At 38.7% G+C, this 25928-nt stretch overlaps 2 protein-coding genes across 5 annotated transcripts; one reads left to right on the forward strand and one right to left on the reverse strand.

Moving 5' to 3' along the window:
- Positions 1–113: 113 nt before the first annotated feature.
- On the forward strand, positions 114–11654 carry irf5 (interferon regulatory factor 5). Of its 2 annotated transcripts, XM_067428551.1 has the most exons (11): positions 114–347; positions 1961–2070; positions 3728–3850; positions 6425–6611; positions 6878–6903; positions 7234–7261; positions 7350–7604; positions 7674–7781; positions 8514–8903; positions 9413–9531; positions 10195–11654. In XM_067428551.1, the coding sequence occupies exons 2-11, from the start codon at positions 2020–2022 to the stop codon at positions 10381–10383; spliced, it is 1476 nt and encodes a 491-aa protein (XP_067284652.1). In that variant the 5' UTR covers positions 114–347; positions 1961–2019; the 3' UTR covers positions 10384–11654. The 2 variants fall into 2 exon arrangements, with proteins under 2 accessions (XP_067284652.1, XP_067284651.1); XM_067428550.1 differs by having other exon boundaries at positions 115–347; positions 7350–7781.
- tnpo3 (transportin 3) lies at positions 11121–24427 on the reverse strand. 3 transcript variants are annotated; one of them, XM_067428547.1, is made up of 24 exons: positions 24409–24427; positions 23955–24221; positions 21067–21267; positions 20757–20830; positions 20435–20591; positions 19524–19667; positions 19259–19434; positions 18510–18648; positions 18284–18430; positions 18051–18158; positions 17790–17881; positions 16190–16329; positions 15913–16104; positions 15638–15729; positions 15481–15557; positions 14886–14958; positions 14665–14805; positions 14443–14559; positions 14017–14111; positions 13767–13923; positions 13502–13669; positions 12830–12942; positions 12193–12284; positions 11121–11936 (listed from the first exon to the last, which is right to left on the reverse strand). In XM_067428547.1, exons 2-23 carry the CDS (start codon positions 24072–24074, stop codon positions 12224–12226), a joined length of 2784 nt encoding a protein of 927 aa, XP_067284648.1. In that variant the 5' UTR covers positions 24075–24221; positions 24409–24427; the 3' UTR covers positions 11121–11936; positions 12193–12223. The 3 variants fall into 3 exon arrangements, with proteins under 3 accessions (XP_067284648.1, XP_067284649.1, XP_067284647.1); XM_067428548.1 differs by lacking the exon at positions 24409–24427 and having other exon boundaries at positions 14898–14958; positions 23955–24384; XM_067428546.1 differs by lacking the exon at positions 24409–24427 and having other exon boundaries at positions 23955–24384.
- Positions 24428–25928: the final 1501 nt, after the last annotated feature.

Here is a 25928-nt window from a genome sequence, read left to right on the forward strand (position 1 = left end):
TTTTAGTTAATGATGAACTTGTTGTCAAATGTTAAACGCTATTACAGGTTCATGCATACAAAAAAAATGAAACACACACCACTTCCGTTTACATTAGCCCTTGTCATCCGGAAGGGTGGTACCTGTTCTACTTCTGCAAATACGTTTCTGTCGTCTCATGCCTGTAAAAAAACAACATGGATTTGAGAGAGTCCTCCTGGAGAGCTGTGATCAGTTAGTCCACGGCCATTTGATCTGCTGGAGCTGAGAGGACGATCTAAACCTCACCTGATCCCTATGCGCGCGCCCCTCCGTCAGGTAAACGGTGAACCCAGCCCGATTTAAAGTTTGGATACTTTTCATTGCAGGTAAGTTAAGTGATTTTAGGTTTGTTTAACACTTACAAAAGTTACAGAGCGTTGAATCTTGTTATTAAACTAATTAAACGGGCGTTTTGGCAACATTGTGGTTTCTTGAGTATGCATTGTGTGTGTGTATCTTTTGTGTGTATTTGCACGGCACAAATTTTAAAAGCCTAATGTTATTCAATATATAACAGCGAAATCCTTAATTAACCCCCCTTTTGCTTGCATTTTGAATCCAACGTTATTTAAAAAGTTTTACTTGCATACATTTGACCTCTAAAATAAAAAATAAAAAGCCTGTGTAAATAATAAATCAATAAAAATTAGTATTATTTAAGGAAAGAAAGTATGTGACAGTAGAAAATTATTAAATAATAATAAGTTAAAAGTATTTTTAAATATTTTAAGAGAAAGTGCGACTAAACATTTAATAAATGTTAGAATTCTAAATCAAACAAAGATTTAACAGCTGAGTACTATATAATAGAATTATCTCTATTTACTTTTCATGTTTTGCGAAAATTTAACTCAAATGTGGAGTAAATACCAAAAAAGGTTGTAACAATAGTGTAACATATTACAACAAAATCTAAATAATTTCCGCGGGCACGCGTTGCTTTTAGCAATTTCTCATAACGTAAACATATTTTATATGACTAAATGGTCCCTTTATTTATTAATGGATGACAAGTAAATAAAGATAGCTTTTGGGGTGGGGGCCTTCACACATGCATCATGTCATCCCTACACTATAACCATATTTATACTCAGAAAACGGAGAACTGGGTTTGTTACTTATAGAGATAACAAGAGGGTTATAGTGCAATAGAGGGTTAAAGCAACTCAATTAGAGAACACCAAACAGATTTTCTTTTAGGAACCCACCTACTTCTCTAACCTAAACCAAATCAAAAATACTCTAGCCTTTGGTTGGCTATTGTTCCTATTATCAATTCATAATGAATGAGTTTAGTAGTAAAGTAGAGTAACTTCCTTTATCCTTTAAACTTGCAAGATCAAGACACCATTTGACACTCATTGAAAAGGCTCACATGAAGTCTCATGACTGTTTAATAAGAAGTGGCCTTGAAAGTTTCACTGCCTCTTTTTCATTTCTGCCTAAGTCCGATATCATGACAACCTTGTGTTTTTCCCCTTTATAAAAGCAGAATGTGTTAATGGTGGCGTTTGAGCTTGGCTGTTATTGTGCTCAGTCATGTTGTCGTTTATTTACAGAGGTAACATGACCTCCCTGCTACTGCGCTTTTCAAAAACGAAATGCCCACATGCTTTCTGTTTTCCCACGAGCACCTGCTTTTTTAGCAGCGATTTGAGGACTTTGTAGAGGCCTGAAGGCTCACGTCTTGTCACATTTGTCATTGTGCTGCTTTTGTGCTGAAGATGTATTCAATTTGTTGCCCTAAAACTAAGTTAAAGATCTAATTGGTTTGTTGCATGAGATGATTTTTTTCAGCTTGTCCATCTCAACATCTCTTTGGTTGTGTAAACTTTGCAGATTCAACTTTGATTTGCAGCTTTGTTCCTATCTGATAGTTGCCAACTTCGGGACTAAATCTTCTGTCAACATTGTAACTATTCCTCTTTTTTTGCCCCAGAAAACTAAAATAAGTGTTCACAATTACCACATCCTCTGACCCCCCCGTTTTCCAGCACCATGAGTGGTCAACCACGGAGGATTCGTCTGAAGCCATGGCTGCTGGCACAGGTGAATTGTGAGCTATTAATCACATTGCTACTTTGAAGAACACTTTTGGAGACAAGTCAAAAAACAGTGCACTTTATCTTTCCCTTATGTCATTCCAAACCTGTATGACTTTATGTGGAACGTAAAAAGCAGGTGCTCTTTTAATACAATGAAAGTGAATGATGAAGTGCTGTAAAGCTCTATACATGAACAAACAGCACCACGAAAGTAGTTCTAATAACCCTGATTATAATTTTACATCAGATGACGAGACATGACACAGGATTTTTTTATATCTGCATGCATACACAAATGTTGTACAATAGAGGGAAACATTTTCAGTGAATAACGACTTGAATTTCAGTCTCAGATGACATCAGTCACAAGTTGGATAGACTACTTACCTTTAAAGGCACAATATGTAAGATTGCTGGATTTAAATATCCAAAAACCACTAGAGCAATGTTATATATTTTGTTGACTTGTGTACTTACATTATCCCGAATGTTTCCAAGAATATTTAAATCCAGAGAAATAAGCATCACCGTGTCATCAATGATATCATACATGCGTTACCCTCGATTTCATTTTGTAGAAACTCCAGAGATGCTTTAATATATTATGTGTTTTATTTGACAGGTGAGCAACTGTTTGGATGCATTTATTGACAGAAAGCTAATCATTGTTATATAGCTCAACACAGTTAGTCTTGTTGTTTAAATCTCATTTTCATGATTTACCATGAGTACCATGTTTTACCATACCTGATATTGAGATAGCTTAGTGCAGTTTGCAACAGTGTCTCATAGTAGCTGCCGAGCAAATGCACAGAGTAGCATTATAACATAACTTTCAACATACTTAAATGTATCTAATATGATAAAACAGTGCCGCGATAGCCCACATACCGAACGGAAGAAGCTGAAGTGTCTGTCTGGTGCATAATAAAAGCTCTCAAGCCACGTGTCGCTCTTGTCTATCATTAGCAATCACTCTAGCAGCCTTGTTCTGCTCCATTGACTCAACACCCTGCTTCATACTATTGTAATGTTAATACATCTTTAATACATTAGCTCATCCATGAGTCATGTCAGATTCTTTCCCACTGGCTGAGGTCAAGACAACTCCCATGATTCTGCCAAATGAGTCCTCAGCTCTATGAATTTGCTGCGTTGAAAGTGACTCCTGTGTGAACTGTGCTTCCTGCATCGCTTCACTTTTGACACTATTTTTTAGGCCTTTGAAAGTTCATGAAATTTTGCTAATATGACCCCCATCTAAATAGTGACTTTTGTCATTTTTGAAACTCAAAAGTCTGGTCACTGTGTGCTTTATGTGTAACTCAAATTAGTATGAATATAAATAAAAAATTGGTCATAGAGTAATTTTAACCTCATTTCCAAACCAACAAAGAGATTCATAAAACCTCACTGTGATGTACCGTACCCATGTTTCAAACACTATATATAATCTTTATCTCATTATTAATGCTTTAAACAGATATCAAACAGACTGATTAAAATATCAGTGTTTAGCTGCCATCTTGCTCTAACCCATCCAGCACTTCCAGATATCAGCGTTTAAAATGGAGGGAATAATAGAAGAGGGATATAATTTGAAATCTTGACATCCTGAGTGAAATCTACATTAGTGAAGTAAACATTTCTCACTCCGGCAGATAAACAGCGGGAAATACCCAGGACTGCACTGGCTCAATCAAGAGCGCAGACTATTCCGGATCCCTTGGAGACATGCCACCCGCCATATGCCCACCCTGGAAGAGGAGAACACTATATTTAAGGTGAATATAGTTTTGGCATCAGCCATGCTGTTTTTATAACCCTTTTTGTGGACGTTGAAGTAGTATTTCGCTTTATAAGAGCTTAGATTCAGCACCAACCCTATATTGTCACCTGGATGTTGAGGTTACATTCATTGTCACAACCCTTATTCTGTTCTTAAGTTAGAACTAGAGGGACATTTTGGGGTGCTTGAGAGTTTCAATATACTGAAATACCAAGTAGTTTCACTTTTCATTATTTATTTCTTGCAGCAGTAACAGAAAATGATTGAAAAGGGAACCAATGAACTCAAACGCACCTTTAAAAACAAAGTGTATTGCATAACATTAAACCATTAAATGTGTGTATTTATAAGATCTAGTGATGTTAAAAGATAGGCTTTTCAGTACTTTTGCAACCACTCAACTAAAAATGGAGTTTCAGTTCCACTTAACTTGACTGAAGAGGAAGTCATGAAAACTTTAGAGCCTTAACCACTTAAACTCCAAGGACCCTGTACAGGGTCCGAAATGACATTGTCATGTACATACTTTCCATTTTAAATGTCTGTGGAGGAGCGATCATATCGATCATATCGATGTCATATGTGGTGCCATTTGAAAGCTTAGAGTCTCTACTTTCTGAGATATGCATCACTTTGGCATTTGTTTTACACAAAGTAATGTATTTACACTAAATTACTCTGGTGCCATTTCCGCCTGGATTTGGCCTACCCAAATTGAAAAGCCTCCCATACACACATGCAGTGGTCTAGGTTCAAAATATTGATCTGTCTGCAGGTTCCTAGAGCACACAGGGCCTGAGTTACACACTTTCAAAAATGAATTTATGGGAAAAAAAATCAAAAAGTGTCTACTTTTTTGGGGGGGGGTTATTACAGCTTAGACAACATATACTTACGTTTATGATTTTTAGCAGTGTTTTATGTAACTTCAAAGGGTTTCCTGTAAAATGACACCAACGTTTTTAACCTAGACCACTGTATGTGTGTATGAGAAGCTTTTCAATTTGGGTAGGCCAAATCCAGGCGGAATGCAAGTGTATATTAACAAACATCACATTTAGCAGAGATATGCTTTAAAGTTTTTTCATATTAAACTGTTATTCCCTTAAGAGTCTTACGAGTTGATACATACCTCTCTCGTCTCAGTGTGCACACTTAATCGCTCTGATGCGTGGTGACATTTTGATGTTGCTTGGCTTAGCCCACTAAGGCCAGTACATTCAATGAGGTACCAAACCGAGATCAAGTTTGAAGCGACCAAACACCGCCATGTTTTCCTTATTTAAATACAATTACATGAATAGTTAAATGACCAAGTATGGTGACACAAAATAAAACGTGGCGCTTTTCTAACTATAATGTATGGCAGAATAGCACTTGAGTACTTCGACTCTGTGCAGTAAAAAGTCACGTCTGAAAAATCCTCCCTCGAATCTCCCCCTCACCTTCTCATTTCCGTCAATAGGGGGAGAGGATTTTTTGAAGTCCTCGCAGAGTTGAAGTACTCTCAAAAGCTTTTCTACTATTCCGCCATACGTTATAGTTCTCCTTTTTAACCTGCTTAGAAAAGCACCATGTTTTATTTTGTGTCACCATACTTGGTCGTTCAACTATTCGTGTAACTGTATTTAAATAGGGGAAACATGGAGGTGTTTGGTTGCTTCTAACTTGATCTCTGTTTGGTACCTAATGAATGAGTACGGTTGAGTATCCCTTTAAAAGTGACCAATGTAGTCTTTCTGGGAACAGACCAAAAATATGGTTGACTGCACTATGCAGGTTTTGCCCAATCAAATGCAAGAATAGGAATGTCCCGCCCCCCTAGTTACACTTGACATGTACTGTGATTTAACTTAAGATCCGTTTTCCTGGTTTCAGAGTCAAGGCTTAAGCCTAGTCCAAGATTAAAATGCGTGTTTGTGCTGTCCTAACTGAAAGCAACTTTGTCAGTGCCGTTTTTTTGTTGTTTTTTTTTGTCTCAAGATGCACACAAGTTATGTATTTAAGGCACTAATTTAACCAAGGCATGATCCTGGCTTAATTTAAAGCTGCACTGTGAGATATTTTTCCCCATCTAGTGGTGTAAAGGTATATGACCATCCAGTGAATATTAGTTTCTGTTCCTCTCAATTCTGGTTTCGTTTTAACTCCTACGGTGGCAGATTTAGTCCAAGATTAACACGGCAATCCACCTCCTCACATTCGACACGGTGCCATCGAGTGTTAATACGTGAAAGTCGGTATGTCCCTCTTTGGCTAATGTACTTTCAAGATGGAGGGGCAACATGGCGACCGGCATTCGAACCCCTCACCCGTATGTATTTTCAATGGCATATTATAAATTTACGAGAGTACTTTATTACTTAAAAGAAGTAAATATACATTAATGAGCACATATATTTTTGAAAGAACTAAGTGTTTTTAGCTAAGAATAAACAAAAAAAGTTACACAGTGTAGCTTTAAGCCCTGTCAGTGAAACTAGGCCATTGTCTATTTAAAAAAGAAAGTGACAAGACGTGGATATTTCCCATAAACATCCCTTCATCCACCACTCATTTTGCTCTGCAGGCTTGGGCTCTGGAAACAGGAAAGTACCAGGAAGGAGTAGATGATCCGGATCCAGCCAAATGGAAGGCTAACCTCCGCTGTGCCCTCAACAAAAGCAGAGAGTTCAGACTCCACTATGATGGCACTAAGGACACCCCCGTCCAGCCTTATAAGATCTATGAGGTGTGCGACCAGTCAGTCAATGGAGGTAAAGACCCAGTAACTTGGGATATTAGCTGAAACAACATTGTTGGCTTTTAAGCTCTAAATTGGCGTGTTGAACAATGCACTGCAAGATTAGCTCATAAACGTTTCCCAATACTATAAGCTACTGACTAGCAAAAAAAAAAAAAAATCATCAAAGATAAGGATAATCTCTTCAATATTTCCCATCCCGACTTCTTAAGCCATAGAGTCTTTAAGGGATAAAAGATAGATGAGACAATAAATCATTCTTCTTTTGTTAATTTTTAGATGTTGGAGAGGATGAGGAAGAGGAGGTAAGTGTTGAAGAGCATAAAGTGTAGATAGCCTGAATAAATTTTGAAATTTATACATTTATAAAAGCTTGAATATTATGAATATGAATTGAAAAAATAACGACAATTACGAAATATTTACATGTTTCTACATTGCTCATCAAAATAAGTTAAGCAATTCAACTGATTTTTTAAGTCAGTTTAATGTAATTTAAGTTGAAAACTTAAACATCCAAGTTGATTGTACTTAAATATTTAAGGCAACAACTTTATTTTTACAGTATTTTAGGCAACAACTTTCTTTTTACAGTGTTCATTTAATAATTGAATGATTTTTTTTTTTTTTTTCAGCTGCAAAACTTTGGCAAACTCTCCATTGGTAAGATTTCTTCAAATTAGATGCTATTCGGAATACATCTGAAATAAAATGTATCTAAAAATAAAAATATTATTATATTTTCTGACAGACCCTTGCAGCTATCCAGCATACACTCCTAGAGTTGATGTTCCGTTCACATCTTCTATTGGCGAAGGCTACAATTCTGCCCACCATAACACTCCAATTAACCTCATAGGAGATATGGTCCATAATAACCCCAATGGAGGTGCTTCTATGACAACTCATCTAGCACAGCACAGCACAGGACCTCCTGAATTTCCCGGGCACAATGCAATCAAAGTTGAGCAGGGGTCATATCCCATTCATGGTGGACTTCCGAATGGTATGGATATAGGGACTGGAGTCATACCACTTCCTCCTGATCTTCATGATGTAGAGTCTCATTCTGTAGGCCCTCCAACCATGGTGGACACCCCAATGCAAGAGGTGCCAGCTCAAGCAGAGAACCAGATTCATCCCTGCATCTCAGAGTTGCTGAGCAGTCCACACATGTTGCCCTGTAAGCCTCTAATGCCTTGTTCTTCTGGATTAATGTTGCAATTTATGATGAAGACATACCTAAATCTCAGAAAAAGCCTAGTCCCACCCTCTCATTTTGAGTAATGCTGTTGTTAGATTAACAATGATTAGATATAAGAGGCGTGCATAAAGGCTAAGAGACTAAGAAAGGTGCACACCTTGGCTTTATTACTATCAAAATTTCAGTTGTTAGACTGAGAATCTTTTAAGAATCATACACTTTCATCATACACCCCCCTGTTGTTCTATAGACCACATAAGGAGAATGTTAGGCTGGATGTTCATGCTTCTCTTTTCCACACAATGTAAGTAAATGGTGACCAAAATTACAAATGACGTAATTTGTACTATTTTAATTTTCCATTTTGCCGCATCATGACTGGTTACAAGAACATCATGATGTCGTTGACATCTGGAATCATAGATGTCAAACCCTGCTTAACACTTTTTGATATACCAGACACAAAAAGGTGACTGAAATTTGAGAGCTGTCAAGAAAATGGACAGTGATTTAAAGCAATTTGACTTGTTTCTCACACAAACCTTACTTGGTCCTAAGACTTGGAATATATAGACCAATTTTTACAATGCCCTTTGTACTTAATTGTCATTGATTTTCATCGTTTGGAAAAGAGCAGCATGAAAACCAAGAAATGAGGGTGTGTGAATGATGATTAAAAATGTTTGTTCGTTCTTTTTTTTTCTCTTCTAGTAACCGATCTGGATATCAGGTTCCAATACAGGGGCCGTACAGCTGGTTCTTTGACCGTCAGTAACCCTCAGGGTTGTAGACTTTACTACGGTAACCTGGCTCCCACACCAGAGCAGGTGGAGCTGTTCGGTCCAGTCACGCTTCAGCAGGTACTGTTTCCAGGAACCGCTGAGATCCCGAATGAAAAGCAGAGGTTCTACACTGATCATCTGCTGGATGTGATGGACCGAGGGCTGATTTTGGAGATCAGGGGACAAGATATCTATGCCATCAGGTTGTGCCAGTGTAAAGTGTTCTGGTCTGGGCCAGGTGTGCCTGAGCAAGGTCCTCCCAATCCAATGGAGAGAGAGATGAAGATAAGGGTCTTCAGTCTGAACAACTTTCTTCAGGGTAAGAGGAATATGTTTTGGATTTCAAATGTATTGTGACTGCATTACAGCGATATAAATTTCAAACAAATTGATTTTATTTGAGCCTCTATTTTCAGAGTTTGGAAGAATCATAGCAGAAGTTATTTAATCAGAAAAGAGTAATTTTGAATATCTGCATATTTTATGTACTGTTGATGAAGAATAGCTATAAAACTTGACAAATATAACATTGACCAGGCAGCAAAATTCAGATCCATTCTCTGTGGCAACACAAGATTGATTAAACTGCCAATTTAACACCCTTTGGTCTTCTTTGCTTTTTGCATTTGTGCTACAGACGCTTCCTGTCTTTGGTGGAAAAAGAGAGAACATGAAATTGCCAAACTTACTTCCAGACTCATATGCATAAACTTCAAATGAGGCACTAAAAGTGCATGTTACTACACCTGAGATCATTGCAATGATTTGATGTGAACAATTCAGTTAAATAAAAATGGCTGTTTTGTTTGTTTTCTTCCCCCCCCTCAGGTCTCATTTCATATCAAAAAGGGGAGGCAACCACTCCACCACCCTTTGAAATCTACTTCTGTTTCGGTGAGGACTGGCCAGACAGAAAGCCCAAAGAGAAAAAGCTCATCATTGTCCAGGTATGAAGATGAAATCCATGTTTGTTGATTTAATTTGGATGGTGACGACACTTAGTCATTTATTTACATAGGAAGGGCTACAAGGCTGTGCCATATTGCCGAAAATAGTTGTTCGCAATAATGTACGGTATTGTATTTACAATGCAGCAATATCTAGGTGAACAGTTGTTTAATGCCATATATGTTGCTATCTAGTATAGCCAATCAGCATCCAGAACCGTTTTAGAATTTTGCATTCTTTAAATCTGGCAAAAAATGCTGTATTGCTAATTTTCTAACATGTCGTATTCACAATTTAGCAAAGCTCTAACTAGGTGAACAGATGTTTCACATCATAGGTATTGGTGTATTCTACCCAATCAGCATCCAGAACTGGAGCATTGTTCTTCAAACTTAGCAAACCATGCTGTATTGCTAAATTGTCAGCAACAACACGTAGCATTGCATTCCCAATATACCATGTCACAGCTGTTAATTTAGTGTATTTAAGCCAGTCAACATTGTCATATTACTATATTGTGTATTTTAGCCAATCAACATCCAGAATCACAGCATTATAATTTGTCAAACTTAGCATATATTGCTATATGAAAAACTTGACTCACCAAAAAAAAAAAAGCACCTGCTCATATTGAAAGAATTGTCATATATTTTTTCTCCTAGGTTGTTCCAGTTGTTGCAAGAATCCTTACAGAGATGTTTTCAGGTGAGCTTTCGTGGTCTACAGACAGCATTCGGTTGCAGATCTCCAACCCCGACTTAAAAGACCAGACGGTGGAGCAGTTCAAAGAGCTCCATAGACTGTTGCAGAGTCAAAATGCACAACATACCTGGCCTCAAAACATCCACTAACTTAAAGAGGAACCCGTTTTCCATTACCAACGTAATTCAAAATTGGAAGTCCTTACAGCACCTTTGAACAGTGGAATATATAGGTGCCCTCACCACTTCCTTACTGAAAACATTTCCATTGGACCAGCAGACCTGTTGACATTTTCCCATTTTGTTCTTTTCCATGTAAACTTGTCTTTTAAAATGTTAGTTTTCAATAAATACCATTGCAGTATTTTAAATGGTTGCTGGCATGATCAGGTTACCGCTGTATGACTCGCCCGATGAATGTTTGAACATCTACAAGACATTAGTATAACTAACTCTATTAAACCCTTAAATAAGCTGTGTCACTTATAGATTTAAGACTCATATTTCATGCAGGTTCCTTGCAAACATTAAGAAAGCATGAGGATAACATCTGCTGATCTCATCCTGTAGGGTCCATGCCAGTAACATGAACCTGTTGGACTTGAACAGATATGACTAACGACTTGGCTACATAACGTTCATTCAGCAAATGGGATGCAGGAGGGGTGACCTGAGGGTTCACACGTGCAATTGTGAGAAACACATGATTGTAAGGCCTTAGACAATAGAAGAGGGTTCAGTTTACTCTGACTCAGAAAACAAGACCTAAAGGACCCATGTAACTTTCTTAAAATGAAACCTGGTCAAACAGGTTCTTGAGCTGCAGAAAGAGGGTAAATCAGTTCTCAAACACACAAATGCATCTGAAATGATACTCGAGACAAAGATTAGTTTTGTTCCTCCCAATGTTGGTTTTATTATTTCGCACAATCAGCCACACACGCTCCTAAGATGATTTCGGAGTCTCTTGAGATATGCCAACATAGTGAAAGAACAAAAAAAAAAAAAAGCACCTGCCAGTCAGTCCCCTCCATAATTTACAGCATAACCTGTACGGATAAAATCCCAGCCAACTTTAAAAAGATCAAGGGTGACGCCAACTCTCCCAAGACTCTCCCTTTGCAAATGTCCCACAGGCGCAGGCTGCTGCTGTGACAATCTTTAGTTTGGTAATCATTTTTATGGCACTGGCAGCAAAGCCATGTCTTGATCTCTAAACACACGTCCATGAAAATAAATCTCCATTTTGTTTTTAAAAACGTACAAGTCTTTTTTTTTAACGATGCATTATGATTTGCAACCAGGCACATCCTTTGTTGAAATTTTTTTTTTTTTTTTTTGATGGATCCCCAAAAATCCGACTGATGCAGACGTTGAAATGGGTGTATGCGTTTCAAATGTCCATTCGATGGCCCACCCCCTCTCAAGACGACGATGTCCCTTCCGAAATCCCCCTCTCTCGCGGCAGCTGGCATCAGTGTGCTTGGAGGGGTAAAAGGGAGGGATGGGGCTGCGGTCTTGAGACACCCACAAGGCAATTTGCTTTTCCTGAAACCCTGCCGCTCCAATCCAATTGGTTGGCTTTCCCATGGTGCCAAGTCCCACAAATCCTTCATGCAAGAGTTCCCTTTAGTTTATCAACAGTGGTCATCATGGCTCCCTTTGCCACTTCCTCCAAATGTTAGCAAAACAAAAAATCTGACCTGCAGAGCAAGAGAGAGATTTTTAATAACTTTATAATTGGCAGTGATCCCACACCTCTAATCAATGAATTTACAAGACTTCTCCAGTCTTTTGTGATGAGAGATTATTTATATGATTATTACACGGGTATATTGTGTGGATAAAAATAGGTTGGATTTGCATTACATCAGTAAATGCATTTTATTTCCTGAAGATTTTTTTTTAAAATCCCCTGTTGCACAATTAAACAAATTTTGTTTAATATGCTTTGCTCACCTGGTCTTGCAGCATCAGCAGTTAAAGACAGCTATCGGTACAGCCTTGTAAACTCTCTTATCGCCCAACAAACCTGTTTACATTCCTCTGCACTGGGGTAGAGAGAACAAATTAGCAGCAATTTTCAACAAACTTCTAAACAATAAGATGGCCTATTACTAATCACAGTACAAACATGCCATCAGGATGGGCGAGTAACGCAAAGGCACTGTATCAGTCTGGCGTGGTTTGGACTTTCCACGCAAGGCTATGACTCATCCTGCGTTGTCAGAATATGTATTTGGCATCTGTGCATGACACCATGCTGGGAGGCTCCTCGTTTCTCAGGTCAAGACTTGCTTAAGTATGAGATACTTCACCCTCCTGGACGACTGGTTATGGGTACTTGTTTAGGCTTGCCAAACTGAGCTAACCATGGGGAAAACTGAATGTGCACCAGCATGCAATACCTCTAAAGACAAATGCTACCTGTAATCTACACTGATGAGCACTATATTACTTTTTATTGTGGACAAAAGCACTTTTAATTAGGGAACATGTCAATTTCTTTCGGGAGTGGCATGAAATTATCCAAATGCTGTTGCTGTTAACAGCCTTCTTTGAAGGCTCAGGTGACAGCAGGCACAGACAAACTCACCTTGTGACCTGCTTGTGGAAGTCTGTGAGCTGCTTGTGAGTGACTGATACAGCACCTCCTGCTGTTTCTTTTGGAAGACCCTTCAGTGCGGTTTCCAGCCAGCGACAAAACGTCTACATACAAATAGAAAAAGTGACAAAAATGAAAAGAAATTAAGGACTCAAAATAGGATAAAATAAATACTAAAATCACTAATTTGTGTATTAAGTGTATTAAAATCACTAATTTTATTCAGGGTGTTAAGAAAAACAGAAAACACTAATAACTTTTAAATTAGGCTGCAATAAAATATGAATATAATAGATAAGGACGAATACATGAGATTTAGTAGAAAACTACCTAAGACAATAAGTTTAAAAAATTGTTGTTTGTTTTTTAAAGCCATTCAACCACCAATTGTATTCTTGAAGATGGGTAAACACTCAGAAAAAAAAAAAAAAAATATATATATATATATATATATATATATATATATATATATATATATATATATATATATATATATATATATATATATATATATATATATATATATATATAAGGACCATAAAAACACAGAACTGCTTGTATGCAATGAAAGCTGCTTTACATAAAAGCATCTGCCTAGTGCGTAAATGTAAATACGAATCTGTATTTGAGAGATGTTCAAAAAAGTGGTGCTTGAAAACATACCGGCCGATCAAAGACCATGATCTCCCAGAGTACCTCCGCCACATCAGGCAGAGTGTAAGGCGGCAGGCAGAAACAGCAGGTGTTGATCAGCTGAGTCACTAGCTGCAGCCCGTGCTGCTCCATCGCCTGGCCAATCAGACGCTTTCGCACCTCAAAGTCATCCTCATGCTGAAAGAGTTGTAGGCATTGAATAAATAGGAACGACAACGTATATGCACAAGGTCTTTCGATTGGTTGGTTTATTTTGTTCGATAGTGCCACTTACGTCATTAGAGACCCCTGTGTGAATAAGGTCTCTGATGAACTTCATAACGCTGCAGTTGGCATCTCGATGATCCAGGGTGGTGGCAGCGATGGCACACTGGATGATGTGGACGATAATATTGCTGCTCAGCAATGTGACTGGACTGCGCTGTACAAACCTGAAATAATGAGAAAGTCACTTGTTTTGGGCTTGTTGTATAATTTCAGTTTGTTTGTACTGCTGTAGAAATACAAAAGCACAGAACTGGTACCTTGTGGCAAGTCTAAAGAGATCGTCCACTGTGTCCGGGTGATTGCGCAGTCCATTAGGCTGCTCTAACAGCTGGAAAGTCGGCATACAGAGAGCCTGCAAAGGTGAAAGACAGAGCCACTGATCAGGAACACAGTTAATCAACATCTCATTGCAGAACAAGATTCAAATGAAGTCACTTCGTATGGGGATCAACAACAAATAAGAGTTTCCAAGAAAGGTCTTATAAAAATCTAGTTAAAACATACTCTGTATTAATGTTTCACATGGTTTTGAAGAGCCACATCATAAAGTCAAATTATCTGAGAAAAGACTTACTGACCTTAAAATTAATTAAACCCAAAACAAATAAAGAACTCATGCCTGGATAAAACATACCTTGAATGCATGATGTTTATATTATGGAAAAGTGGTTTGAGTGTGTTACCTGCAGCATATCCAAAAGTCCTTGTCTACATCCTTCCTCCATGCCATACTCGTCCACTAGAATACTGCCCAGGTACAGGAAACAGGAGTGAGGGTACACCTGGTACACACTCACCATCTAAAAAAAACACAAACATACACCTTTTCGAAACCTACACCAGCTCCATATTCCAAAAACACAGATACAGATCAGAGGATGTCCATTTTTAGGGCACAAGCACACCTGAGTAACTAGTGGCTGTAATAGGGAGGCAGAGCCTTTGCCAACACAACGCACTGCAAATCTCAGGCAGCGGCAGCAGCGCTCCACTATCCGGTTATCACCCTGATGGGCGTTCAACGTCTCTGACAACACTGGCCAGATCTACATTAAAGAACAGAGATGATGATCCGAAAGAAACCAATTCATAGATATAATTGAAATACAAGAGTCATTGAACGCACATTTAAACAGACCTCTTGAATGACTTTCTGGCAGGGGTGCGTCTGTCCATTCTCTACTATGGGGTTTGTGTGTCTAGCAGAGAAAAAAATATATCATTTTAGGGGGAGGAATAAGCAGCACTGAAAACAGCATGAAATGGCTTTCGCAACACATTTAACTTTGTGATGTTTTCTGATAGAAAATTCATATTTGTAAAGAAATAATGGATTTTTATTTATTAAAGCTAATCAAATAAACTTTTCTTTGCAAAAACATCAATGCACGGATAAATTAATAGCAAGAAAATATGGTGTAGAATTCAGGTACTAAATCACTTAATATATTACAATACATTTTCTTAACTCTCAAAGACATGATAAAAAAATCAGGTTTAAAAGATGATAAAAATATTACAAAAACAAATCCATGTATATATAATTAACAGATTTAACTACTAAAATCCTTTCCTGGAAAAACTAAAATCCTTTTCAAGAGCGTTAACAGGAAAATAAATACTTTTCTCAGAGGAAAAGATATAGTCAAAACCCATTTAAACGTTTCACAGACAGTAAGCTCTGGTATCAAGTGCACTGTTAGAGATGTTGTGAGTCTAACCTGAAGATAACAGCCAGTCTGTCCAGCCACACGGTGGGGTCTGATGACTTTCCGCTGCTGGAATCCTGAGCCAGCAGCTGGACACAAAGACAACACATTACTTTATTGAGTTAAACACAGGCAGCAGACATACAGACCAGAGTCACAAGCATCTAACCTTTTTCAGTGCCATGACTTGAACTGCACACAGATCGTTAAGACACTCCGCGATCTTCTCCAGGGGGAGTCGGGCCAACACCAGCGCTGTGCCTGAAGTAAACCAATCACACCACTTAAACAAAACCAGCCATACAACAAGGGCATGACTAAGATCAACAGAAAAGTGTAAAACGCTACTTTTAAGTGAACCGTGTAAAACCCCAGCTAACAAACCATCAAAGAGGACAAAATAATCCTAACTGTAGTTTTCTTTTGAGTAAAAGGGCACCACACCTTTCAGCAGGCCAACGGCAGCATCCGTTGACAACGCAAATGAGTCGAGAGCGCGGGCGATGTCCAGCAGGCCCTGGAAGTGCTGCGCCATGTGGTCTCGACACACTGAGCAGATGTTGTGAATGGCTTTAGCTGCCACGGAGGCCAACGGCTTCTCCCGCAAACCCTTCATCAGGAAGTTCAAAACAGGATCTGCCAATACATACGTTATGAATACACAGAGAGAAACACCACAATCTACAGGTGAAGACAAACCAGGCTCTTTTGTGACAGTCACCTAACATGCAAGGGTTCCGATCGATCACTTCGCTCATTTCTCCGACCAGCTCAATGCTGGTGTAGCGGACAGCAAGATGGACCGTCTCAGGAAGCAACACAATCTGCTCAAGCACCTCCGTGAGGGTAGGATTATTTTCACTAGGAACGAGCAGAGGGAGACAGTTTTAGCGTTACAAACATTAAGCTTCATGTACTACAGATGAATGTATAAAAATACAGATTTCATGATTAATTGACATATTCATTTGAATGACCCTGCAAATATGGTGTTCTAATGGATTGTCTTAAAGGGTTGCACTAAAAAAAAAAAGAATAGCCTAAAAAGACGAGATATCTTATGAAATAAGAATCCAATCAAGAGCTTGTCAATCAGGATCCAAAAGAATCAGTCGAATTTTGTTTTATTTACAAAAAAAAAGGGTATTAAAAATATAAAATCCTTCATTTTACACATAACAGATTTGATCATTTGACAGATTACCAGTGTTTAGGGATGCTCATATTGACCGTTTAAACCGTTAACCGATAGTAAGGATTTTGACCGATTAATACTATTAGTTAAATGGTTAAAATGTTTAGGTTTTTTTACACTTTTGTTTGCTGCATGGTTAAAGACAAATATGCTGTATTTGTAAACTCACAGAGCACGTCGACACTTGACGACAAACATATTTCACAAAATGAATTAATGGAAAAGAAGCCTACTGTGTGAGACCACTTTGACAGAAAGAGCAACGAAGTTACTTGCAAAATAAGCTACGCTGTATAAAGAGCAGTAGTACAAGCTTTTGACTGGTTGAAAGCAAATGAAAGGCGCTTCCCATGGATGGCTGCTCTAGCGAGGTGTTATCCCTGTATTCCCCGGGCACCAGTGTCATCTGAAGCCTTGTTCAAGGCGTTTCGTAGTGTGGTTTTGGTCAGATTTACTAAAGTAAACATTGTCACTCATGTTCTTCTCGCCGCTATTTCTTGATGGTTTATAGAACAATTACTCGAGTCGCCCTGTGTCGCTTCAAAGAACAGCACAACGGTGAGAGCGTCATGTATAAACACTCCCAACCATTTTAATTTGATAATTATTTAAGTGAAAATATTTAGTGTAGGCCTATTTATTTTATACTTTTCATTTATGGGCCTATGCATTTGGTCTGTTTTTCTCTGCTGTCAGAAATGCTGCAGTTCTGTGGTTGAGCTGTTCTGTATGTTCTGTTTGCACCGTTAAATAAACAACAACTCGTTTTACAACTCGTAAAAAAATAAATAAAAAAAAGTATTTTTAATGGGTCACAGATGCTCGTCAATTGCATTTTTATTTCATGCCAATTCAATGTTATAATCTTATCAGTTAACTGTTAATAATCCATTAATGAGCATCCATTGTCGTCTGGAAAATTATCCAAAACGAGCATCCCTACCAGTGTTAGTAGCATTTTAAGCCTTAAAAGAAAGGACAAGAAGATATTGAAATGTATATAATCTGCAAAAGTATGGCAAAGTTGCCATGCACTTCAAGGACTACACCAGGCACATGTGTAAATTTGATATCTCAAATAAGAAAAAGGTATAGCTGCTGATTCATAACTGAAAGTGATACTCACGGATCAACACTCTTAGCAATGGAAGCCATGATAAACAGAACAGCCTCAGTTACTTCCCATGGGGGGTTTCCCTCCTTCAGAGTCGAATACAGCTGACGAAAGGACACAAAATGTTTATTAAAAGAATAGTTTATTAATGCCGGTTGAAAAATCCCTCTTTGTTTCTCAGGAAACCATACTAAATTACAAAATCACTTTGGGTTCTTTACCTCAAAATCATTTTCACATCATGTTTCTATTCTTGAAACTACTAAATTCTACCTGTGAGAAACACTCCATGGAGCCGACTAGGAAAATCACATCTTTCACGAGATCTGACACTCTCATTCTGAACTCCCCAAAATCATCAGTGTCCTCCGGGACTCCCTCCTGTACAGGAAACACGAAATAAAAATCCCATTCATTTTTATTGTACATACTAGAAGCCATCAATGAATGATTTCAGTCTTTCCTGTGAAGCAGCAACAGAGATGTGGAAAGAGAGGAATGCTCACATGATCTGAGTCAAGTTGGCAGTGGCGGGCGAGACTGTGAAGTAGCCTCTGTATGAACGGCCTGAACACTCTGTGCAGTGCCGGATCGTTCATTTTATAAAGATGCTCTCCCAGACGGTACCAGAAGTTGAACGAGATCTCAACCACCTGATAGAGGACACATTAGACATGCTCACTTGTCATTACGGGTGCAGAGGATTGACTGCGTGTCGGACTTTACACTCACCTCATACTGGGGGTGTCCAGCACAAATAAGCAACAACTCTAGGGTGCGTAGATCTCCCATACCCTGGCCTGGAGTCCTTACGGTCATCTCCAAAAATGTCTCGCACAATTCAGTAAAGATCCGGCAATAATTTAGCACCCTGTAGTGGACAAATGCCAAAAAGATTCAAAATCTAGTAAGCTTCCTGCTTCAGGAGCATGAATATGCACTTTTAAAGTTGCATTCTTTTGGACAAATTATAAGCCTTCATGAGGCTTCTTCATGAGGGAGAGGGAAAGCCATTCATTTTTTATTATTAATATATTTACTTAATATTAAATCATTTTTTTTTTAATTACTTTTCATAAAATATTGTGTGCTATGGATTTTAATGTTCAGAGTATTGCACAGGTTGAGCTTTTAGCATTATCAAAATGCTAATATAAAACATTATATTATTGAAATCAAATGCAATGCATTGAAATCAAATGCAAGTCTTTGGTTTCAAGTATTGTGGAATTTGAACTTTTATTAATCAAAAATACTGAAATCAAGAATTTTCCATAGGGTTTGTGACAAGCCCTACTTGTTTTAACTCTTCATGTACACCATTCCAATTGTCACTATTTACCCAAAGTGACTTAAAATGCTGCCTTATAATATATCTATTCATCTATGCAAACAGCTTTCAGCTCACTGGGTATGGAAACAGAGCCATCGTGTTAGAGGCCTGCATGAAGGGCATACATGGATCATAATGTCATACATACTTGTCGAGGTCCTCTCGGGCTACGGCCATGTGATAGGCTGTTTCTAGGGTGAGTACTCCCTGGAAGAGCTGCATGGCCAGGGGCATGTTTATGGCCACATTCTCAATCGCGTACAGTGCTGAACACACACAGTCTGACGCCGCCTCGTGCAGGTTGGTAGACGTATCATCTCTCTGCTGCAATAAAGAGGGTAAAATAATAGATGTTTAAATGTAAGTGAAAGGGAGAAAGGAAGTGAACAACTGATCGCATTTGTTGATCTCACCAGCACTTGGAAGAGAATCATCAGCAGCTGATTGTTGGCCATGAAGTTGTTGTCCAGCACTCCTAGATTAAACCAGCTCCCCAGACATCGGAATATCTTGATAAGCATCTTCTCATTATGTCCCGACTTCTCTGCACATGACACCTGATCATGGAAATGCAAAAATAATAGCCAAGCTCAGTTTAGAAGTAAAAACCATTCATTTAAATCAGGGTACTCCTGGGACTCACTGTCCTGCAGAGTTTAGCTCCAATTCCAATTTAATACACCTGAACCAACTAATCAAGATCTTACTAGGAATTTTGAAAACTTTCAGGCAGGTTTGTTGAGGCAAGTTGGAGCTAAACCCTACAGAACAGTAGATCTTCAGAACCGAGTTTGGACACCCCTGATTTAAATGCTTATGCAACATCTAAATTGCTAAAATGATTTGCATGGAGGGAATGATAGCATAGAACAAAGGTTGGGCATTATTAAAGATTAATAAAGTAAAAGCGACATATGATGGGCCTATAGAAGAAATGTGTCTTTATGCCCTGCAAATTTAATTCTGTGAAGTCTGCTGATTTAAATAATGTAAATCTAGCTGGCAGACATAGACGTAGTCCAAATTACAAGAATGAGCTTAATAGTTTTAGAAAAAACAGGACTTTAATATTTAAATGAATACAAATATTATAGCCACCATGGAGTTACATTAAGGCTCTAAAATTAATGTTAATAAAAAGCAAATAGTTGAGTCCTGGATTTTGCTGACAGCAAAACTGGAGGGATGATGAAATAATATGGTGGTAATTCACGTCTCTTGCATTACCATTAGGCTATGAACAGACAGGTTAGGCATCTTGTTTAGGTTGGGAAGTGGGCAATAAATGACAGAAACTTCTTTGTAGATAGAATAATGTCTGCACCAGAAGAGTGACAACTGTGGTAGAGTAATAGGCCAGATCCTCAATGATCTCTGTCCGTCGATTGGCGCCGATCCTCAGAGAGCGGCTATGCACCTCCTCCGGCAGAACTGTGAGTATCTCAATCAGGAAAGGCATGGAGGACACATCATTACTGTATCTGGAAGGAGCAAAATCAAGTGTTGGGCAGACAATAACATTAAGGCGTGACAATGGAAAACTATTTTAAACAATTATTACACATGCTCATATTAGCTGAGAACATATAGATTATTTGTGCAGCTAAGCAAAACCAAATCTGCAGATGTCTGTAGAAGATTCTTACTTCTCTATGAGGGTGTGAACACAGCCTTTCCACGAGGCCATCTGAAGAGCCAGATCTGCGATTGCCAATGCAAGCTGGGAGAGGGAATGACATTAGAACACTAGAGGCACTTTCTTAACAGCTCTCAATAAGTAACACTGCAGTGTGGTCGCGATAGTCTGTCCCTGTCAGCACCTCACACAGTGCATGTTCAATATACAACCATTAATGGCAGATGTTTGAGGACATCTGCGCTGACTTGCATTTTGATACAGCAATCATGTACGTTTAGCAGATACGACCCCTGGTACGACAGAAGATGGGACATTACCTGTGTGACGATGATGGGAGACAGGTCTTTGAGGTTCTGGATGTGAGACAGGAGCGAATCTCTCAGTGCGGTGTGGGTCTCTGAGGGAAGCTCGTAAAACGACGTCTGGATCTTCATCTTCATCGTCTGGGCTGCAAAGTAACACGATTCCACATCCTGCTTCAGCTGCAGGAGCTGATCAGAGATCTCCCACGCATACATCTGCAAGGTTCAGCACAGAAAAACAACTTCAATGAGGTTAGATGATTTGTCCATTATGAGATTATCACCACCCTCAATGCAGAATTTCTGTTTTTGTATATTTTTAATGACTAAATAGTGCTAGAAACTATACCTTTAAACTCATCTCATATATCAGCCACCCCACTCTCTAGTTAGTACTATCGCCCACTGAATATCAAGTCAGACCTGTTACATTTTGCATAAATAAAAGCTAAACTCAAACATCAGATGCGTCACAACAAGATTAATATTACTCATGCAAATTATTTGAAACATAAGGAACCAGGAACTCATTACGTGTAACATCATAATTCACAACCTGAAGAGAAGAGTTTGTTTATCCGCATGTGAGAAGCAGGAAACTCAACTTAAAGGGTTAGTTCTTAAAGGGTCACCCTAAAATGAAAATCCTGTCATTAATTACTCACCCTCAAGTCATTGCAAAATCGTAAGACTTTTGTTCCTTTTCGAAACACTAATATATTTTTTATGAAATCTTATCGGAGAGATATCTGTCCTTCCATTGACAGCTCCGCAATTATCACTTTGAAGCTTCTAAAAGTTCACAAAGAGACTGTAAATTTAATCTATATGAATTGAGTGGTTTAGTCCAAATTTTCTGAAGAGACCACAATCACTTTATGATGAAGATTGAATTAAGGTTTTTATTCACATAAACATTAAATCAACTTACACATCGGTTGTGGCAAACAGAAGCTCAAGCATGTTTGCTTGATGTTTGAAAACCCATGAGGTTTATTCTTGTGTGTTACGCAGCACATTTGAGCTTCCTTAAGAACCAATGAGGTTCATTCTCGTGTGTAACGCCGCAAGTTTGAGATTCCTCAAGAACAGGGGTGTCCAACCCTGGTCCTGGAGAGCTACCTTCCTGCAGATTTTAGCTCCAACCTGAACCAAACACACCTGAACCAGCTGATCATGGTAATCAGGGTGCTAGATAATTACAGACAGGTGTGTTTGAGCAGTGCTGGAACTGAAATCTGCAGGATGGTAGCTCTCCAGGAGCAGGGTTAGACACCCCTGCTCAAGAACCAATTAGGTTCAACCTCGTGTGTAACACCTCAAGTTTGAGATTCCTCAAGAACCAATTAGGTTCGTTCTTGTGTGTTGCGCAGCACGTTTGAACTTCTTTAAGAACCAATGAAGTTCATTCTCATGTGTTACGTACCGCAAGTTTGAGCTTCTAGAACCAATGAGGTTCATTCTCATGTGTTACGCAGCCCGTTTAAACTTCCTCAAGAACCAATGAGGTTAATTTTCGTTACGCAGTACGTTTAAGCTTCCTCAACCAACGTGGTTCATTCTCGTGTTACGCAGCATGTTTAAGCTTCCTCAAGAACCAATTAGGTTCAGTCTCATGTGATAGACAGCACATTTGAGCTTCCCCAAGATGTTTGTTCTTGCGCATTAAGCAGGTTCAGTTGAGATTATGTTTATGTTCGCTGATCAATGTTTATATGTGAATAAAATCCTAAATTCAATCCGTTCCTTTTAAGTGAATGTGTCTTCATATGGATTTGTTTTTACAATCTCTTTAGAAACTTTTTTTAAGCTTCTGTTGTGTACCTGTCAATGGAGGGACAGAAAGCTCTCAGATTTCATCAAAAAGATATTCAATTTGTGTTCAAAAGATGAATGAAAATCTTACGGGTTTGGAACAACATAAGTGTCAAAGTGAAGCCATGCAATTCAGAATCTTGATGTCATAATATTGTGCCACATATTACAGATTCTTAGTGCATTTACTGCATTCAGCAGTCAAATTATGGGGTAATGAGATTGTGCCACTTTCTTCTGCAAAAAGCATCAAATGCCTTGCAAAATGTTACCCTCTGGGTTTGAGGTTTGTAATTTTAACACCTTCAATATCATCAATGTCACAGTTTGCTTAAGAGGAACTAAGTAAAGAACCAGTAACCCCAAGTAGAAAGGGTAAAACAGCAAACTAATGGTGTTGGGACTGTGGCATAAATTCATTTACAGTGTAATTACAGTCATAGTATTGATGTTAAAACATTGATATGTAATTTGTGTCTTATGATGCATAGAAATGCTATAGAATATATAGCCAGCTCAGCCTAGTTTGAATTTAATTTACCCTGCCAGTAAACCATGTTTTGGAACATGGTAAGTTAGCTGGTATTTAGCTGGCCCAAGATGGTAAAACATCTTGAACCAGAAAAAAAACTAAACAAAAAAACAACTACTAGTTGGTCAGTCCGGTTTATAAGGTGGTCAAGCTGGTTTTTGGAACATGGTCATCATCTAATGCCCAACTACAAACTCGCTACCATGTTTCAAAACACAACTTCCATCTTTCTAACAAGGCAACCTGGGTAATAAACGGGATGTACGTAAGTTATTATGTTAAAATGAACCATTTCTTTAAAACTTGCTGCTTAAATCCACCCATAACTCGACCATCAAGCCACAGACAAGCTAGATGGATTTAGCAATGGATACAAATAAACCCCCACAACAGCCCAAACACATGTGACCACCTCCACTTCCCAACACACCAAATGTTAATGTTTTAAAAACCTTCATTGCGGCCTAAATGGACACTGTTTTATTGAAATGCATATTATGAGTGTTAATTAGTGAGTGAGGGTGCTGTGGCGCAGTAGGCCCGCTAATGAACGCACCGATCTCTGCAGCTCTCCCAGCCAGACCGAGGCGCGCTCCTTGCCGGCAGGGTCCGGGTCGTGATACAGCGCCTGCACGGCCTGGTAAACCAGCGGCAGGGTGGGTTTCCCGCCTTCCATGGCGCTCTTCTGTTTCTAGAGGATGTAGATATGGGATAAATGACACGGCTTGCGCTTCTCGGAAGGTTGTAGACGCGCAGGTTTACTGTTTATTCGGCCCTCGCGTTCTCCGATCTGGCCGCCATCTCAAGCAGACACAGGGCGCTCCTGTCAAACAAGTCCGTGTGGAAACCGAGGCACAGGAACTATTAATTAGTCCAGACTAGAGCGATTTTATAATAACAACGCGCTATTTGGACAGTTCTTTGAAATATATCCACTTATGAAGAATAATACATCAGGTCTGAGTGTGTTTTAATGTTTGTGAATTCAGCATATTACGAAGTATACTTACTACGGCGATAATTTCAATGTAGACACACCCACTGCTACACGTTCGTTCTCATGAAACAGTGACGGAGCTATTTATGATCTTGATGGTTGGCCCATAATCGATTCATGGCAACTTCCAAATAGAACATATTGTACCAAATTGTTTTTAATTTTATTCCGATGGGGTTCTTTACGATTTATAATCATTACAGTTCCTTTAATTATTCTTTTAGAAATAATTTAGAGGGGTAAAGGCAATTCTTGAACTTATGGGATCATTTCTCATTCCAGCAGAGTAAAAGTAACAAACCAGAAATTAATTTAACATATTTATTTATGAAGGAATGTTTAATTAATATATATTGCATTATATAAAAAGGCAATGTTTATGTATATTCAGTAAAATACCAATGATTACAACAAAACATAATGTAGGCCTACCTCTACTGCACAACCAGTGAGTGACTTCTCTGATTTAAGTCTAATAAGCCTTAAGACATACAAGGGGTTGGACAGTGAAACTGTCAAAATGGCCAATAGCCTATAGCCTATCATTTTGGTCTTCACTGATTTTGCAGTCCATCAATAAGAGTAGAGTGTGAAGGTTGATTTAGCAGAACAATAGCGCATCTTTACATAAAATATGGCAATCCCACATATTTGGAGTTGTTGTGGTGTATCAAGATCTTTGATCTTATCCAGAGAAATGTTGGCATAGGGCCTACCACCACATATAGGACGAACATCCAACACACAAGAGGACGCTGTCTAAAAGGGCTGTCCGGGTACTAATCCAAAAAACATAAAAACATAAAACCACCACTGCAGAATTAAATTCGCAATTCAACTCATCTGTTTCCAACAAGACTGTTCGTCGTGAGCTCCACAGTCGATATCATGGTCGGGATTCCTACTTTTCTTGATGAGCGCATCACTGCCAAGGACTGAACCATTGTGAAGGACCATGTGCACCTAATGGTTCAAACATTTTACCTTAAAGGGGGTGCCATGTATCAGCGTGATAAGGCACCAATACACACAGCAAGACTTGTGACAGAATGGTTTGATGAACATGGAAGTGAAGTTGAACATCTCCCATGGCCTGGGCATACCATCTTAATATTTTTGAGCCACTTTGGGGTATTTTGGATGTCAGAACATTTTCATTCATCAGCATCACATAGTGACCTGGCCACTGTTCTGGAAGAGAAATGGCTCGAAATCCCTCTGTTCACTGTGTAGGAGATTCATTGATGCTGTTTGGCTGCAAAAGGAGGTCTTAGACCATATTAATAAATTATTGTATTCTAAAACTAGCTTCATGTCCAACCGCTGTAGCATAACACCATTTTTCTTGGTTAATTTAAAGTCAGACAAGACTGAATGAATTGCTTGCAGTTCAGTAATTGAGTCAGTATCTTCCCCAAATGAATAGATTTCTTTCACTAAAAAGAACAGATTCAGAAGAGTCATTCTTCTGTGACAATAGCTGTTCAGCTGTACAGGCTGTTGATTCACTAAAAAGAACAGACACATAAAAGC

The sequence above is a fragment of the Pseudorasbora parva genome, chromosome 20 (assembly GCF_024679245.1).
Source record: "Pseudorasbora parva isolate DD20220531a chromosome 20, ASM2467924v1, whole genome shotgun sequence".
Taxonomy (NCBI): domain Eukaryota; kingdom Metazoa; phylum Chordata; class Actinopteri; order Cypriniformes; family Gobionidae; genus Pseudorasbora; species Pseudorasbora parva.

Bases quoted from the DNA above. Each gene is read 5' to 3' on its own strand.
- irf5 (XM_067428550.1), top strand. From the start codon at position 2,020: ATGAGTGGTCAACCACGGAGGATTCGTCTGAAGCCATGGCTGCTGGCA. The intron at 6,612-6,877 runs GTAAAGACCCAG...GTTAATTTTTAG, and splicing joins CGACCAGTCAGTCAATGGAG to ATGTTGGAGAGGATGAGGAA. The intron at 7,262-7,349 runs GTAAGATTTCTT...ATTTTCTGACAG, and splicing joins CTTTGGCAAACTCTCCATTG to ACCCTTGCAGCTATCCAGCA.
- tnpo3 (XM_067428547.1), bottom strand. From the start codon at position 24,074: ATGGAAGGCGGGAAACCCACCCTGCCGCTGGTTTACCAGGCCGTGCAG. The intron at 18,649-19,258 runs GTATGTATGACA...TGTCCACTACAG, and splicing joins GCCCGAGAGGACCTCGACAA to GGTGCTAAATTATTGCCGGA. The intron at 16,330-17,789 runs GTGAGTATCACT...GCTCGTTCCTAG, and splicing joins ATTGCTAAGAGTGTTGATCC to TGAAAATAATCCTACCCTCA.